The 19410-nt window shown below is 42.8% G+C and overlaps 1 protein-coding gene across 8 annotated transcripts in view; it reads left to right on the top strand.

The window, feature by feature from the left end:
* Positions 1 to 19410, top strand: part of UVRAG (UV radiation resistance associated) — a 152396-nt gene that overhangs the window by 33973 nt on the left and 99013 nt on the right. For 7 of the 8 annotated variants that reach the window (XM_042850368.2, XM_065581763.1, XM_005290533.4 and 4 more), the window contains one exon: positions 11905 to 11990. In XM_042850368.2, coding sequence (XP_042706302.2) covers positions 11905 to 11990 — 86 coding nt within the window. Of the gene's footprint in view, positions 1 to 7830; positions 8707 to 11904; positions 11991 to 19410 lie in introns of those variants that run through there. The other variant, XM_065581765.1, reaches the window with a different exon arrangement.

Genomic DNA, 19410 nt, shown 5'->3' with positions numbered 1-19410 from the left:
AAAATCTGTTACAACAAATAATTTTTTCAAGGCCTAATGAGAACTTCTAGGATTTGGGGATTTGTAATGTTTGCGTTAGAGGAGATCCTTAGTCTCTATCTGTGACTGGGACCTCCAGCAACAGTAAAATGCAATATGGTGCAGGCATAATCAAATCCTGTTGAGGAGCTTGCATATTTTAATATGAGGTGTTTGGATATAGTGTAGCGGTTTGTTGACAGAATCAGTTTTTCTAATTCTCAATTTGATTTCTTCCTTACCTAACTAGATGCTTGGAGATCTAGAGCAAAATACAACACATCTCAATATAACTCTAGTTTCCTATTTTAAATTAATCTTGTTCTGAGATGCTGGTCATTAAACTAATTTATGCACTACTGACAAAACAGTGCTGAATGCTAAGTTTAAAAAAAAAAAAAAAATTCTGAGGATCTTTGCCATCCGCTCACCATTGTCCACTATCATGACAGAAATGGGAAGTTGGTGGTTGTCATATGACAATGGAACTAGACTGCTGGTACAGAAAATAAGGTTGTAGAGGATTTTTTAAACTAAAGCCTGGGAGAAAGGCAACAGCTGCAAAGGAGCACATGATTTGGGCAGAATTAGGGATGAATTTATTAAAGGGGCAACTCTATGTCCTAGTATAGAAGATAAGAAAGAAGTTGAAGTACAGGTAGGAGCTAGTGATGAACGGTCAAATGTAAGAGTCCCATGTAAGCATAACACATGAAAGCCAGCAACTAAATCGTGACAAAATGTACAAGTGCTTATATACAAATACTAGAAGTCTAAATGCTAAGATGGGTAAACTAGAATGCCAGGCATTAAATGAGGAAATTGATATAAAAAGTTCAGAAATTTGGTGGAATGAGGATAATCAATGGGACATAATAGCAGAGTACAAAAGACATAGGAATGACAGAGTAGGTCACGCTGGGGAGAGTGGGGGAGGGAGAGGTACTGTGTTATAAAAGCATAGTCAAATAAGGTGAAAATCTTAAATGAATCAAACTGTACCATAGGGTTTCTGTGGATAGAAATTACATGCTTGAATAATAAGAGTATTAGCAATAAGCATATACTGATAACCACCTGACCAGCATGGTAACAGTGACTATGAAATGCTAAGAGGCTACAAAACCAGAAAATCCAATAATAATGGGTGATTTCAACTATCCTCATATTGACTGGGTAAATGTCCCTTTAGGGCATGATGCAGAGAGAAAATTTCTAGACACCATAAATGACTGCTTTTTGGAGCAGTCATCTTGGAACCCATAATTGCCTAGAGGGGCAATTCTTGATATAGTCCTAAATGGAGCACAAGATCTGGTCTAAGAGGGAACTATAGCTGAATTGCTGGGTAATAGTGACCATAATCTAACTAAATTTACCATCCTTGTAGGGGGAAAAATACCAACATCCTCCCTCCCCCCTTAACATTTAACTCTTAAAAATAGGAGCTACCCAGGAATAAGGATGCTAGTTAGACAGAAGTTAAAAAGAGCAGTCACAAGGGTAAAATGCCTGCAATCAGCATGGAGACTACTAAATACTGTAATAGAGGCTCGGACCAAATGTATCATAAAAGACCGTAAGACTACCAAAAGAATGCCACCATGGCTAAAAAACAGAGTAATGGAGGTCATTAGAGGCAAAAAGGCATCTTTTAAAATTTGAAAGTTGGATCCTAATGCAGAAAACAAAGGAGCACAAACTCTGGCAAGTGAAATGTAAAAGTATAAGACTGGCCAAGGAAGAAATTGAGAAGTAACTTGCTAAAAGATGCAAAAACTAAGTGGCAGGATATCTACCAAACAGGCAGTGGGGCCCCTAAACAATAAAGGTGTTAAAGGAGCACAAAAGGAAGAAGACAAGACCATTGCAGAGATGCTAAATTATGGAGTTAGGTTGACATAAGACCTCTTACGTCGACCTAATTGTGTCAGTGTCTATGTTACAGGCTTGCTCCTGCCGATGTACGTGCCCTACTACACAGACATAACTCCACCTCCATGAGAGGCGTAGGACTTATGTCAGTGTAGTTAGGGTGACGCAGTGTCTGTGTAGATGCTGCATTACTTACATCTGCTGTTGGCTGTCATTCTTTTCAATTTCACAATTAGATCAGATAAACTGCTGGAGACATGAAAATGACACGGGTGGCCACCAGGACTCCCGGCTCCCCGCTCTGAGCCCAGTGCTCCTGTTGAGGACGCACACTGCTGACAGAAGGAGGGTAGTGTGGACATGAAAAACGTCTGTAATTACTGCAGTGGTTGTAATTTGAACTAACATAGGTTGACTTAAGTTGGTAGTGCAAACATGCCTGAATTCTTTGCATTTGGTTTTCACTGCGGGGGAGGTAAGCACATCAGAGCTGTTCTTTTGAACAACAAATCTTAATTGCTGTCCCAAACTGATGGGTCAATAGAAGAGGTTTTGGAACAAAAAGGTGATAGTTGATACAGTGTATTTGGATTTTCAGAAAGCCTTTGATAAGATCCCTCACCAAAGGCTCTCAAGAAACCTAAGTAGCCATAGGATAACAGGGAACATCCTCTCATGGTCCAGTACGTAGAACCCCCTTTATCTGATCTAATTGGGGCTGGGGTCAGATCGGCTAATCAAAAATTTGGATGGGACAATGGGACAGTGCGAGGCTATAGCGCCATCTTGTGGCCGCAGGACAGATCGCCTGCTTCTGGACCTGTGTGCACTGGTTGTTTGGTTAATATGGATAATAGAGGGTCAGATAAACTGGGCTCTACTGTAACTAATTGAAAGATAAGTAACAAAGGGTGGAAATAAATGGTCAGCTTTCACAAAGAAGAACAGCGTTGTCTCTCAAGCACCTGTTGTGTTCAACATATTCATTAATGATCTCAAACAGGGTGAACTGCAAAGTGGCAAAGTTTGCAGATGATACAAAATTATTCAAGATAGTTAAGTCCAAAGCAGACTGCAAGGAGTTACAGCGCTCTCTCAAAGCTGGGTGACTGGGCAACAAAATGGCAGATAAAATTCAGCATTGATAAATGCGAAGGAATGCATCTGGGGGGTGGGGGGGAGGGAGGAATAATACCAAATATACATATACAATGATAGATTCTAAATTAGCTGTTACCATCCAAGAACGATCTTGGAGTCACTGTGGATAGATTGGTGAAAGCTTCCATTCACTGTGCAGCAGACAAAAAAGTATGTTAAGAACCCTTAGGAAAGGGATAGAAAATAAGACTGAAAATATCATAATGCCAATATACAAAACTATGGTGAGCCCCCATATAAAATCCTGTGTCCAGTTCTGGTCACCAAATCTCAAAATGGATATAGTGGAACTGAAAGAGGTTCAGAGAAGGGCAACAAAGATGATCAAGGGTATAGAACATCTTTCATACGAGGGGAGAATAGGGCTGGTCAGCTTAGAAAAGAGATGACTGGGGGTGGGGTGGGGGTATGTTTGATAGGTCTAAAAAAATCATGAATGGGGTGGAAAAAGTGAACGGTGAAGTTCTATTTACCCTTTCCTACAATACAAAAACCTGGGGTCACCTGATGAAATTAATAAGCAGCAGATTGACTACAAACAAGTGCTTTCTCACATAGGCACATCTAAATTGTGGAATTTGTTTCCATGGAATGTTGTTGTGATGGGTTCCCCCTGGGGTGCCATCTGGAACTACGGTACCACTGAGCCCCCAACCCACCAGCCTGGGCTACCTCTCACACTGTACTGCTGTCACCAATCTACAAGGCTCTCCAGCCTGCACTTCTACTAGTCTACATACAGGTGAGGGCACACCCAGCTGCAGTTACAAGCAGGCTCTCTGACCAGTCCCTGCATGGCAAGGCTACTCCCAGCTCCTCAGTCATGCACCCCCTCTGGAGTATAAACCCAAAATTATACTGTCTTGTGCTGCACAGGGAACTGTATTGCGTAAGATCATAAAATTTGCCCCCTCCCTCAATGTGGAGGGGAATATGCAACAGCCTTTTGCCCCTGAGTTATGATTCCCCACACATTTCACTCCAATTCACTGGTTTAAATAAAGCAAAAACAAGTTAATAAATGATACATTTTAAGTGATTATAAGGGATAGCAAACAGATCAAAGCAGATTACCTAGCAAATAAACAAAAAACACAAACTAAACTTAATAAACTAACTAGATTGGATATGAATAGCAGATTCTCACCCTAAGAAATGATATAAGCAGGCCGCTGATTCTTAAGGGGCAAGCTACACTTGCTTTACAGCTTGGAATCCCCGGGTGTTTCATTCACAGGCTAAAATCCCTTTAGCCTGGGTCCAGCACTTCCCCAGTTCAGTCTTCATTCCTCAGGTGTTTCCAGGAGTATTCTTGTGTGGGGAGTGAAGAACCCCAGATTGTCACTCACTGCCCTATATAGCTTTTGCATCTGGCGGGAACCCTTTGTTCCCAAAGCTTGGTTCCCATGCCAGTCAGTGGAAAAACACGAACATCCCAAGATGGAATCTAGAGACATGTGGTCTCATCAGGTGTCCTTGCAGAGTCATAGCAGCCATTACTTGGAGGCTGTCTATAGTGTTCTCAGGAAGGCTTCCCAGGTGGGAGATAAGCTTCTCCTAAGGCTACTGTTTTTTTCCTATGGCCCATTGCCCAGAATAGGCCCTTCCCTACCCACTATCTAGACTGAAAGCATCTTCTCTGGTGGGCGTTACCCAAGTATAACTACATTTGACATACAGATGCATAGTCAATATTCCTAACTTCAGATACAAATATGATACATGAATACAAATAGGATAATTATATTCAGCAAATCATAACTTTTCCAATGACCCCTCCCATGACTTATCTTGTATAAAATAAATTATAATTATGTCATAACCATATAATATCACTGCAAAGAATATGGGGTGCAGTGTCACAGTTGTGATGCCCAAAAGTATAGCTGGGATCAAAAAAGAACTGGATAAGTACATGGAGGTCCATCACTGGCAATTAGCCAAGATGATCAGGGGCACAACCCTATGCTTGGGGCAACACTAAACCTCTGACTGCCAGGAGTGGAAGACTGGCAGATCACTCCATAATTGTCCTGTTTTGTTAATTTGCCCTGAAGCTCTCGTACACACCACTGCCAGAGTCAGGATATTAGGCAAGATAGACAATGCTCTGACCCAGCATGGCAGTTCTTATATTCTTATTTAATAACCAGCAGTAGTTTGTGTATTGTTGCTACTCTAAATAAACATCTTGACCCACTTCAGATTCAAAAAGTAAAGTACACATCCTGGTCTCAAATTGAGTTTTTCCTGCTATAGAGTAGATTAGGAAAAATAAATTAATTCTGGCAAATTAATGCGGGGGAGGAGGGATTACAGATACAGTGGTGATGCCACAGCATATCCAAACTAAGTATTCGTTTCCTGTGGTGGTGGCTGTTCGTTAGTTTCCATTGTCAGGAAGGCTGACTTAATGTGGCTGGGACTTGACCGATTACTGATCGCTAGCCAGCCAGAGGCGTGCATACCATCCTGCTACTTTTTTTTTTTTTTTTAATAATAGAATAGCTCTTTGAAAGCATAACATGGAAAAAAGCACAAATGGCTTTGCAATTGCTGTTTTGGAGCCTCCAAACCCTTGCATTTTTAAAGACAGAAGAATAGTCTTGCAAAATTCCCATCTGGGTTCTGCACACTTAATTCCTAGCTGCCACCTCTCCTGTAAAGGAGTGACATTAAAGGACATGCACTACACGGAGTAATCTTGGTAGAGAGACACTAGTTTATCTGGGATGATGGACTGGTCCCACGCGGTGCCAGGGATCGTGCATCCATTTCTTAATGTCTAATGGCTCTGTTTTCATTAACATCCAGTAGACTAATAACTGACTGTATCGACTTGGTTTGACAGTTGACATTTCTTTCATAGGAGTTTTACTAATCTGTACCTTTGACTTTTCAGGGAGGTATTTGGTTCATTTCCCTTTTCGGAGACAAAGAAGCCTTGTTCTTAAGGTTTTTTCCCTTAAACTCCAGTTTCTTCTTTTTTGTGACAATGGGCACTAGGTTGATGGAAGAAAAAGGTTTTTGGGAAGACTTAAAAAGCTCCTCTCTGGTCCCCCCTCAATTCTGTGCCCTGAAGAATATTCTTTTAGCTGTTGATCCTAGCAGCCCAGTCACTACTGGGGGTGTGAATGCAAAACCATGTGCCTCCAACACTGCTGTTCTGCCTAGGGTGACCAGACGTCCCGATTTTATCGGGACCGTCCCGATATTTCCTTGTTTGTCCCGCGTCCCGACCGACATGCGGTCGGGACAACCGGACAAACAAGGAAATGCCCCGAGCCTCGAGCCCGGAAGTGCTCGCGCCCCCCCCCCTGCCCCGACTCCGCCCCCTCCTCCCCCGATTGGCTCCCTCCCCGAATCCCCGCCTCTTCCCCGGGCTCACCATTCCCCCTCCCTCCACAAGCGCTGGAGGGAGGCCCGGGAGACTCAGAGGCAGCGCGGGGCCGGGGTGAGTAACAGTCCGGCCTGGCCCAGTGCAGGCAGGACTCAGTTGGGTGGTGGGAGAGGAGGGGGGCGACCCGCGGGGCCAGGCGACGGGGGAGGAAGCGGCCATGGCGCTCGGCGGCTCTGGCGCCCCCGAACCCCCCGAGCCGGGGCCTGCAGCAGCGCGTACGCTGGGCCCAGCCCCTGGCTAGGCACGTCTGGGCTGCCCAGCTGGTGCTATCCCGCGGCGGCCCCGGGGTGGAGGCATCGGCCGCCCAGCCCCGTTCGTTCCCCTGCGGAACGGGGGGGCTGGGGCCTGCTGCCCCCACTCCGGGGCCGCCGCGCGATAGCACTAGCTGGGCAGCAGCCCAGACGCTGGCCAGGGGCTGGGCGCAGCGTGCGCGCTGCTGGGTCCCCGCAGCAGGCCCCGGCTCGGGGGGTTCGGGGGCGCCAGAGCTGCAACCGCGGAGCGCCATGGCCGCTTCTTCCCCCGCGGCAGTGGGAGCTGCAGCAGCGGCTGCTCCCGAGTCCTGCTGCCCGGGGGGGAGAACAACCGCCGCCTGGCCCCGCGGGCCGCCCCACTCCTCGCCCTACCACCCAACTGAGTCCTGCCTGCAAGGGACCAGGCCGGACTGTTACTCACCCCGGCCCCGCGCTTCCCCTGAGTCTCCCGGGCCTCCCTCCAGCACTTGCGGAGGAAGGTTTTTTTTTTTTTTTTTTTTTTTTTTTGGCCCCGCCCCCTGCCACGCCCCCCCCACGTCACCCCCCCCGCGACGCCCCCCCCCCCACATCACCCCCCCCCGCGTCCCGATATTTTTCTTTGGTGATCTGGTCACCCTAGTTCTGCCTGAGACCACCATGTGGCTTTCAGACCCTTCTCTAACTCTGCTGCCAGTTCCAGCTTCTCTCCTTCTCACTCATCCTCAAGACCTAGAACCCCTAGAATTCTGCGGTCTCCCTCTTCTTGTGGTGTTTGGAGTACAGATTTTATTTCCCTGCCTCTGCCGCAACCCTCTCAGCCACTCTGCAAAGGAGCCTTATGATGTACTCTGAGTGGGTTTTTTACCCCTCCCCCCCCTTGCTAAAACCACTGAGGCCTTGTCTACACTGCCGCTTTGCAGTGCTGCAACTTTCTTACTCAAGTTTGTGACACACACCCGCCCCCCTCTCCAAGCGCTGCACGTTTCAGTGCTGTAAAGTGGCAGTGTAGACAGTGCACCAGTGCTGGGAGTCGTGGGGGTAGTTTTTTTGTTTGTTTGTTTATAGCGCTGGAAGAGCTCTCTCCCAGCACTGGTGCCGCGACTATACAGCCACGTTAAAGCGTTGCCATGGCAGCACTTTAATGTTACTAGTGAAGACATACCCTTGGCCTCCACGGTCAAGTGCTTATTAGATCTTCCCTTCTCATTTCTCCAGGCTATCTGGGATCCCTGTAACTTCTGCGCCTCCTGTAATAGCTTGTCCTCTGCTCAGTCTTCCATACTAGCAAGAGCAGAAAGCCTCCCCATCTCTCCCTTGGGCTTACCCAGTCTCATATCAGGAAACAAAGATCTGAGTCTTATGGCCAGGAAGCTGATTGGAGTAGGTTCTTAGAAGGGTTTCCCTATTGATGCTGTTAAAACTTCTGGTTATAGTATCTGCAAAAACTTGAACAGTTTTTACTGTGGGTCTGCTTGACCGTCTCGTTCTATGTGCATGTAGATATTTAACACTTTCTAGTTGTTCATTTGTAGCCAGTTTGTCTTGTCCAGGTTCAAAAATTACAGATGCAGGCCAGGTTTGCTCTCTAGGGACCAGTTAGTGGGAAGATGAAGGGAGCGGGAGTCTTGGGTTCCACTTCCTCGCTTTTCCAAATCCTTTCCCTTTAAACTGTTTACTGTTGCTGCTTGTCAACAAGACAGTCCTGTGTCCTGCAGGAACACCTTTTGAGAAGCCTCCCTGCATCTGCCAGTGGTAAGAGCAGCATTTTTAATGGTATATTATTGACTAACTTGCTGGTGTCTCTGAAGGGAAGGAGACAGGTTTTGTATTGCACTCGGTAACTTGAAACCCTTTTACTGTGTCCCAAAGGTCACCCTGTCTTCTAGGATGTGTTCTGTGCAGTGGTAGGCTTTCAGTCCCATGACACAAGCAGACAGACAAGAGCCACATTCCCTATTGAAGGGTCACGTCACGCTCTCCCTTCTGCAAGGAGAGGGACTGAAGCCACAACTCCACAGACATGTAAGGTGATAGCTTATTTCTTTCCCTGCTTGTTCACCAACCGATATCAGGTGGACCGTGACTGCTCTGGGAAGGTGAATCTATCAAAATGTGTTTCAGGCTGCCTCTCCAGAAAGTCAGTTGTCCCTGATCTAACGGCATAACTTGCCATGCCCAGAGCCAGTATTGAATATTGCAGAAGGATGGAAGAGGGAAGACCCTCAACAAGGGGTCTCTGACAGCTGAGGTTGGAGTGCCTCCTTATCTCCTAGTGTGCATCCCTCCTTTTCTCTCCATAGTTTGCTTCATAGTTTTCTCTGCATAGTTTGCACAGTAGTACCAGGGTGCAAAATATATCGGAAGGACAGAACAGGTCGTGCTGGTGGGGGGAGTGGCACTATATGTGAAAGAAAGCGTAGACTCAAATGAAGTAAAAATCATAAATGAACCAAACTGTACTGTAGAATCTCTATGGATAGTAATTCTATGCTCTAATAATAATATAAGCAGTAGGGATATATTACTGACCACCTGACCAGCATGGTGACAGTGACTGACATGCTCAGGGAGATTAGAGAGGCTATTAAAATAAATTTAATAATAATAATAATAATAATAATGGGGATTTCAACTATTCCCATATTGACTCTGTAAATATCACCGCAGCATGGGATGCAGAGATAAAGTTTCTTGACACTTTAAATGACTGCTTCTTGGAGCAGCTAGTCCTGGAACCCACAAGAGGAGAGGCAATTCTTGATTTAGTCCTAAGTGGAGCACATTTAATTAAACATTGCTGTGGCGTGGAAAACACCACAGCAGCCCAACACCAGGATTTAATTTCAGAAAGGGGGACTACACAAAAATGAGGAAGTTAAACAGAAATTAAAAGGTACAGCGCAAAATGTGAAATCTGTTTTTGCACATGGCTGTTTGCCAGAAGTTGGGAATGGGCGACAGGGGATGGATCACTTGATGATTATCTGTTCTGTTCATTCCCTCTGGGGCACCTGGCATTGGCCACTGTCGGAAGACAGGATACTGGGCTCGATGAACCATTGGTCTGAGCCAATATGGACGTTCTTATGTTTTTTTATGCAAACAGCTTGAGAGGTGGGAAGGTGGAGTTAGCCTTGATATACCCTCTCATTCTTTCTTTGGCTCTTTGCTTTCTGGCAAGTGGCACCATAATGAGGCTAACATCCTGTAGCGGGATGGGAGAAGAGAAGGGACTGACATACTTATAAGTGTCTTTCCCTTTCTGAAATTACTACTTCACCTCTTCCACTGTCTTGGGGGAGAGACGGGACTGTTTGCCCTAAACTACTGCACTCTTCCAAGGAACAACTTTGATTCCATGCCCTACTTTTAAATCCTGCATGTTTGAGACCAAACAAGGCCCATTTCTCAGCATGAGAAGCTGATGATCCAGCTGCAATGCTTGCAAATTTCCTGCCTCGTGTTACTCTTTCAATGAGATTCAGGTGGTGAAGTCTTGCTTTAGTATCTTTCCAGAAGATGGATCCTACCCATCAAACTCCTAACATATCAGAAAGAAATGGTTTCTCCCTTTGAGAAGTGGTCAGATAATGCATGGTATTGGTTTTCTAGTATTAGAATGGCATATTTGCTATATTGTCACTACCAAGAGCACGCAATTCCATAGTGTGTGCAAGAAAAACCTAGCTTAAATGGAAAGGGGGAAAACTTCCTACTGAATTGCCCACGGGACATCTAACCGTACAGCAAAAGACCTCCAAGTGCTTTAGTATTAGCTAAGCCCCACAGCAGCCCTCTCAGGCAGGTAAAGGATGTTTAGGTAGGATTACTTCACCCACATTAAAGTGCAGTTATTTCTGTGGTGGAAAGCAGTAGCTGTTTGTTTAAAATTTATGATGTGTGATTAAAGTGAAGAAAATCACTCTATCCTGCTGAAACGCTTCCAGGGACCTGGTGAAATTCTAACACTGGGAAATACATAAAGGTAAATGCCTGTATTTTTCATAGAATTGTAGGACTGGAAAGGACCTGAGAGGTCTTCTAGTCCAGTCCCCTGCATTCATGGCAGACTAAGTGTTATCTAGACTGTCCCTGACCGGTGTTTGTCTAACCTGCTCTCCAATGACAGAGATTCCACAGCTTCAGTAGGTAATTTTATTCCAGTGCTTAACTACCTGAACAGTTAGGAAGTTTTTTCTAATGTTCAACCTAAAACCTCCCTTGCTGCAATTTAATCCCATTGCTTCTTGTTTTATCCTCAGAGGTTAAGAACAGTTTTTCTCCTTCCTCCTTGTAACAACCTTTTATGTACTTGAAAACTATTATCATGTCACCTCTCAGTCTTCTCTTCTCCAGCCTGAAGAGCCATCAGATCTTTAATGTCCACACATGTCTAGGCCTCTTGTCCTATGTTTCGTATTACCTTTTTGTCTCTAACAGCACAATGCTGGGACACTGCATTAGTGTTGACTGGGAAGGAAGAGTCCCAGAGTTCTTACACTTCCTAGGTGTGCGTCTGTCACAGTATGGCAACTGCCTGACACAGACTAGTTTGAGATCTGACAAAATTGCAGCACAAGATAATGCGACAGCTCCTTCCTGCCATCCCTTGTGCAGACCTTGGCCATAGTCTTTTGTGTTCCGGTCAAAATTTGTAGGAAGCTCCTCCATGGATACCTTGCTCATCCCAAGGAATACATGAATCTCTGAAGGGTGTTTATGGAATGGATAAACAATAACTTTCTAATTACCACTTACTGAGAGCCTGTTAGCGTTGCATGTCCGAGAGCAGATTCTTGAATGCATTGTGCCTTGCAGAAAGTCTGTGACCAAAACTGGTTGAAGCTGGGGAGTGTCAGCGAAGTTACGTTTTGCATCCTTGAGTCTGAGTAGACAATATTAGGCAAGTCATGCTAAATAGGGTTAAAGAGGTGCTAAAGAAAATAAAATGGAATACTAAACACTAATAACTTAGGGCATAACTGCATTATGCTGCATGCTTAGCTGTTTGATTTACAGCAGGGTCATAACTTGTCTCATGCTGCCATCACCTCCTTCCTGAGAGCTAAATTGCTTCTTTTTGGTGCTTTTGAGTTTTTTATTGTGATATACAATGTTCTTTAAATATAAGGGCAGTTGTGTGGTCCCAGGCACACATTAGTTTTATCAGAAAATTTACTCTGATTTTTTTTTTAAGTGGTTTTCTTTCTTTGCCTTAAGGACCATTCAGGCACCCAGAAGAGTAGTCTTCTCCAGGTGGATCAGAACTGTGTCCGTAACTCGTATGATGTCTTCTCGTTGCTTAGGTAAGACTTTTTAGAATATTGCTGTATGTGTTTTTAAATTGCTTGGTGTAGGAGGAAATGCATATATCTTAAAAAGAGAACTGTTTCTAGACTGCTAATTGTTCCTTTTGGGAAACTTCTAAATGGTGAAACTTAACAGTTGGCAGCAATGCAGGAGCGCTAGTGTCAACAGGGCACATGTTTCTCTACCATGGTATTATCTAAACCGGTTTCATGGGAAATTTAAAACAGCCTAAAGTAGAACCAGTGTTAGCAGTTTACAATTCCAGGGCTTTGTGCATTCCACACTCTATAGCCAAGGAATTTATTTCCTGTGTTTAAACCCTGCAGAAAACCCCTTGTCTGCTATGCAGAGCAGAATAAAAGCAGACTAACAGATTTTTTTTAAAAACTGTCATCTGAAGAAGGGGATGCTTGTTTCTTTGTGGCTTTTTTGGTAAAGTACTAAGGATTTGGATGATCCAGTAGTCAAAACAAAACTAGCAGTGTAGTTCTTGGATTCTTCTAATCAACCACTGAGTTGTGGCCACCTTGGGCCAGCTAAGGCCCCTGTCCTGCGTTATGATCTGTGTGGACACAGCACGCTGCTTGTGGAAGTGCCCCATTGACTGCGGGAACTCTGTGCAGGCACAACAGTCTGCCTATGCAAATCACAATGCAGGGTTGTGACTTAATTTACTAATGTATGCTTTAATCCCAACCGGGAAAAAGTTCAGGTCAATTGGGAGCTGCACATTGTTGGGCTGACTCAGATACAATATTTTGAGAACTTTTGTGTTTAGCATTGTAGAGGAGTGTAACCTATCACTTAAATATTGACTGTAGCCTGAATTTGAGATGCTTATATAGAAAGTCTAGTTATAATACTTTCTGTAATTCTTATCTAGGAATGTGTTGAACTTCAGATCTAGAGTAATCATAATATCCATGTCACAAGGGAAACCCTTGATAAAGAGCTATAAATTTAAAATTCCTTCAAGAATTTTGAAAACTAAACTTATTTCTTTAGTTGTAAACATCTAATCCATTTAGTAATCTTACCAGGAGGTGTCACTGTTGCCTTTAAGAAACGTCAATAATATATTCTCCGATAGTGCAAAAGAGATGATAGGAGTTGAACTGACTCTAGTTCACTTATTCAGAAACAAAACTATGATCACTCTTAAAAAAATTAAACTCGCTGTTCCTTGATTCTATAAAACAATATATGAAAGCAAAAGCTGCATTCTGAAATCCTGTCTCTATTTGTAGTAGAAAATGTACAGGGTTCATACTGTGCAGTCTCCAACCAAATTTGTGACTCTATTAGAGACTAATAGAAAAAGTACTCGTATAGCACCTTTACTAAAATAAAACGACATATTTTAAAAGGAACTGAGACAGTATGTGGCAGTTACCCTGATCACTCTGCGTATGGGTGGCACCCATTTCCCCCCATTCTTTTCCTTAATATAAATTCTAATTGCAGTGCATAGAGGTTTTGGGGTGTTATCCTAGTATAAATTATTCAGTAATTAAAGTGAATGGCCTGAAGCCTTGTTTCTATCCTGGCTAGTCTCTAGGTGTGGGCCTGATTGTGCAAGTGTCTGAATGCCCATGACTCAAAACTCTGTGGAAGATGAGGGGATTCAGGGTTTTTTTTTTTTTTTCCCCCCCCCAGGACCTTTTAAGCTATTGGTTGGTCAGTCACAAGTACAGATGGAGAACTTGAACTGAATTGCTTCATTTTATCGTTGAAGAAATTCTAACTCTTTTTCCTGTCTTTGGGGCGGTGTTTGTTTGCTTCTTCATGCCTCCTCCTACTTTCCCTAAAAGTTTCCTACATGGTGGCTGCAGGTGGTGGTGCATGCTTTTGTTAATAGCAAAGCAGCTTCCATTCTCTTTCTTCATGCACACCTTTCAAAACCTCCTGGAAGTGATGTTTTTCGTGCTTGGTCTTTGCCTGCTGTTGAAATAGTTGTTCTGGAAAGTCTGCAGAACTTCTTGCAGTTTAGGAATTGCACTTTTTTTTAAGCAAGTAGTTTAAACAGCTGAGCTCTAAAACTTCAAGCTTGGTATGTAAATAGGCCCGAACGAAAAGCATGTGTTTGGCTACATTTGTGTTTAAAAAAACAAACTAGTTGGTGTTTGTGAACTGTAGAAAACTCATTTAAAGTGTTAGCTGGATGTTTAAGGTGGAGCTGAAGCATGTGTGTTCAGATACTTAATTCCAGATATTTACAAGCTCAGCTACTGAGGCAGGTGAAAGGGCTTGTAAGTGGACAGACAACTTAGCTCTAGAGTAAGATGTTTCCAGCACCTTTTGTAGCTTCACAAGAAATCTTGCTTTGAGGGCAAAAGGGTAAGATCCAGAAGCAAACGCTGCAGAGCTAATAAGCTGCTCAAACCAAATAGTTATTGGGGATGTTTTCTCCTTTTTTAAAACAATGAGCAAAAAATGTTTACAAGACGTGAAATTAAGCACCCAATATGGAAAATTTCCAAAAGATTTTTCCCCTGGAGTGTTAATTCTGCCACACTCTGCACATAGATAGTATTGGCTATTCTTTTAATTGTTGTTATAGGTAGGGTTTCATGAGTCTTAAAATCTTCATTATGTACCTGGTTTTAGTTGGTGCACTACAGAAAATGAGAGGTAAAATGCATTATTGTATACCCTAACACACTGCATTAGCAGTATGACTGAGCTAACAGTAAGGGAGCAACTTCTGGCATCTCTTGACCTTAGTGCCAGATTTTTGTAACCTTATTGTAGGGTTAGTGTTTTGATATTTAATTATATTTTAAAAGTAATATTAAGGGATAAAAGGGACTGGACAAACAACAAACTTCATGCTTGCTGTATCTAAAGAAAAATCTTACCAGGAAGATGAGGTGTAGTGGTAAGCAATAAGTGATTGTTAAATCTGAAAACTAGGGCTGTCAATTAATCGCAGTTAACTTATGTGATTAACTCAAAAACATTAATGGAGATTAAAAAAATTAATTGCGATTAATTGCACTTATAACAATAGAATACCAATTGTAATGTATTAAATAATTTTGGATGTTTTTCTACATTTTCAATATTGATTTTCAATTACAACACAGAATAGAAAGTACACAGTGCTCACTTTATTTATTTTTTGATAAACAAAAGAAATAGTATTTTTCAGTTCACTTCATACAAGTACTGAAGTGCAATCTCTTTCTCGAGAAAGTGTAACTTACAAATGCAGATTTTATTATTTTTTTTTGGTTACATACCTGCACTCGAAAACTAAACAGTGTAAAACTTTAGAGCCTACAAGTCCACTCAGTCCTCCTACTTATTCTGCCAATCGCCAAGACAAACAAGTTTGTTTACATTGACGGGAGATACTGCTGCCTGCTTCTTACAGTGTCACCTGAAAGTGAGAACTGGCATTTGGATGACACTTTCGTAGCTGGCGTTGCAAAGTATTTACATGCCAGATACGCTAAACATTTGTATTCCCCTTCTATGCTTCAGCCACCATTCCACAGGACATGCTTTCATGCTGATGATGCTTGTTACAAATTTAATTGATGCATTATTTTTTTAACTGTACTCCTAGGGGAGAGAATTGTATGTCTCCTCCTCTGTTTTACCTCCATTCTGCATATATTTCATGTTATAGCAGTCTCGGATGATGACCCAGAACATGTTCATTTTAAGAACACTTTCACAGCAGATTTGACAAAACGCAAAGAAGGTACCGATGTGAGATTTCTAAAAATAGCTACAGCACTCGACCCAAGGTTTAAGAATCTGAAGTGCTGTCCAAAATCTGAGAGGGACAAGGTGTGGAGCATGCTGTTAGAAGTCTTAAAAGAGGAACACTTTTGATGTGGAAACTACAGAACCCAAACCACCAAAAAAGAAAATTAACCTTCTGCTGGTGGCATCTGACTCAGATGATGAAAATGAACATGCATTAATTTGCAGTGCTTTGGATCGTTATCAAGCAGAACCCATCATCAGCATGGAAGCATGTCTTCTGGAATGGTGGTTGGAGCATGAAGGGACATATGAATCTTTAGCGCATCTGGCACATAAATATCTTGCAATGCCCGCTACAACAGTGCCATGTGAGCGCCTGTTCTCACTTTCATGTGACATTGTAAACAAGAAGTAGGCACCAATATCTCTTGCAATTTGTAACCAGTCTTGTTTGTCTGAGTGATTGGCTAACCAAGAAGTAGGACTCAGTGGACTTGTAGGCTCTAAAGTTTTACATTGTTTGTTTTATTTTTGACTGCAGTTTTTTTGCACTTCAAAAGTTTTTTTTTCCTCTTACTTAATTGTCCTTTCAGAGTTGATAAGACAACTCCCACCTTTTCATGCTCTGTGTGTGTGTGTGTGTGTGTGTGTGTATATATATATATATATATATATAAAAAATATCCATCCTCAATATATGTTCCATTCTATGCATCCGAAGAAGTGGGCTATAGCCCACGAAAGCTTATGCTCAAACAAATTTGTTAGTCTCTAAGGTGCCACCAGTACTCCTGCTTTTTTGTACATAATTCTATGTTTGTAAGTTCAACTTTCATGATAAAGAGATTGCACTACAGTACTTGTATGAGGTGAATTAAAAAATAGTTTTTTTAAGTGTCAATATTTGTAATCAAAAATACATAAATATAAAGTGAGCACTGTACACTTTGTATTCTGTGTTGTAAAATTGAAATGAATATATTTGAAAATGTAGTAAACATTTAAATGGTATTCTGTTTAATCGCGTGATTAATTGCTATTAATTTGTTTAGTCACGCGATTAATTGCTTGACAGCCCTACTAAACACCTCTTTCATTAGTTTTTATAATAAATTGAATGTCATTGCACAGGACATTCAGTTTATTATATTCTGTTTATAGTATTTGTGTTCCTCTAAATATATGTAGATGTATGGAATCCACGCAAAAACGGAATTAAAGATGATAGTCAGTGGGGTAAGTATTAGTCTCCAGTTGCATATGGCTTTAACTTCCCATGGTGCATATGTATTGATCACAGATATTGTATATTTAAGAAATTTATTTTTTCTATAACTTTAAATGTTTTTAATAACTTGTATACTACTGTGCGTGGAAGTCTATGAAAGTCATTTGTAAGGTGTGCACCTGGTATACAAGGGTGTCTGTTGGAGGGTGTGGAAATGGAGAAGACACGCTGTACTTGAGATAGTATGCTATCCTGTAACTAAAGACTAGTAATGCAGATACACAAAGGGACAGTTATGTAACCCTGTGTAACTTTAAATTTGGGCATCTCCTGATTTGTGTCTAACAGTCAGCCTTAATCTAGGAAACGTCATAAACCATTTAGTGTTTTTTCTATCTTATCATTTCTTTAAGAAAATGTTGGACACAACAAGCTAGTTATTTTTATTATAGTGCCTAGGAGCCCAGTCATGGGTCAGGACCCCATTGTGTCAGGCGCTGTACAAACAAAGACAGTCCCTACCCCAAACAGCTTACAGTCTAAGGCCTTGTCTACACCAACCCTGTAAGTAGATTAAGTTACATAACTTAAATTGACGTAATTTACATTGACTTAGCATGGTGTAGACACTGCTGTATGTCGATGGGAGATGCTCCCCATCAACATAGCTTCCGTCTCTCGTTGAGGTGGAGTACTGAAATCGACAGGAGAGCGTTGTCCCATCAACTTACCGTTAAAGCTATACCCGCTGCATCAATCGCAGCAGCACCAATTTAGCCCATAGTGAAGGCAAGCCCTAAGACCAGAGACAACAGATAAGTGGCTACAGACTGAGTACAAGGAAATAATGAGAACGTGCTCCTTATGAAGTGGGCTCTTCTTTAGCACATCTAGTGCTATGTAGTTCTTGTCCTCCAGGATTTGCTGTTGCTCCTGATCCCTGTATGGTTGGACTGCACAAAGTGCATTCTGAAGGAGGGCCCTGTAGGTGTGAATACACTCTGGCAACTTTCACTGCAGTTAAGAGGTATTTCAGCCATGCTATATTTATAGCTTTATGTAAATATAGAAAAGACTTGCTTGTTTCTGCACTAGAATTTTTTCTAAAATGTAGCACCGTTGTTACCAATGGAAAAACTGACGTAAGCAGAGCTCCAGACAGCTGCCAAGGCGCTAACCGTAATGTCCTCTAACTCCTCTCGAAGCAGGTCTAGATGGCATTGTGGCTAAAATGTCAGTGGTTGCCAGTACGTTCCCATTGCTTCTAAAACTGCTGAAGCTGAGCCAGGGTAGCAATGTTGGGGAAGCTAAAACTCCAGAGGGCAAAGCCTTGTTTACTTTAGGACGTGTATTCGTTCTCCCTAAGTTTTGAAGCCAAGAAGACGCACCTGATTACTGTGCTTTGGTGAACAGGTGGGCTATGGTTTTTATACTGAATAGCAAAAGTAATAAACTGCTTCCTCCAATTCATCCCTTCTCACAGTAATAACTTCTGACATTGCAGCTTACCACTCAGTGGCTTAAATAATTTAAGATGCAGCCCAGGCTGGGTGGGGTCACTTTTTCCCCTAGCAGGAAAGGAGTCAGGCAGAATTGGACAAGAACTGGCTTCAAGGAAAGCAGCCACCTTTTTCCCCCATCTCCATGTGGGAAGTGAAGCCAGAAGGGCAGTTTACTAGATGGAAGATGGTGCCCAAGTCTTTACAGCTGCACCAGCCACTGCGCCTCTGGTTGTGGAGCTCAGCCATCTCTCCCCCTTTGTTTCCTCATGGGTGGGAAAGGAACAGAACACTGCACAGACATTACCAGTGCTGGAGTACAGTAAGAGGCCTTTGGGCTCAGCTTCTCCCCCCTGCTGTCACCTCTGTAACAGAAGGGATCCCTACTCACAAGCCAGGCTGAGACTTCTAAGGAAAGCAGACCTACTTGGCCCATGTGAATAATAAGCAGTCGAGGCGGTAGGCCTTCTGGGGAGCCCATTTTTGATCTCTGGGCCAATACTACCTTCCTTGAGTGACCCTGAAGGAGCAGATGTGGGGGGAGGGGAGTGCCCCAGCTTCTTTTAGGGTTGGGAGATTCTAGCCACGTGAAATATTTTCAGAGCAACCTCTGAGCTCTATTTCACTCCCCCTCTGAAGCGGGATTATAGAAACAGATGTTTAATAGTAGGCTCTTCAGTCTATCAGAGAAAGGTGTAACACGATCCAATGGCTGGAAGTTGAAGCTAAAGAAATTTGCCCTGGAAATGAGGTGTAAATTCTTAAGTGAAGGTAATTAACCACTGGAACAATTTTACCCTGGGTTGTGGTGGATTCTCCATCATTGACCATTTTTAAAATCTGCTCTAGGAATTTTTGGGAAAGTTCTATGGCCTGTTAAACAGGAGGTCAGATCTGTGTATCTATGAAATTAACTTCTCTCTCCCTGGACCTTTCCCCCCTGCTCCCCTCGCTCCGATCAGGGTTCTATAT

Source organism: Chrysemys picta, chromosome 1, assembly GCF_011386835.1.
Source record: "Chrysemys picta bellii isolate R12L10 chromosome 1, ASM1138683v2, whole genome shotgun sequence".
Classification (NCBI taxonomy): Eukaryota; Metazoa; Chordata; order Testudines; family Emydidae; genus Chrysemys; species Chrysemys picta.
This window is presented reverse-complemented; position numbering and strand designations above follow the sequence as displayed.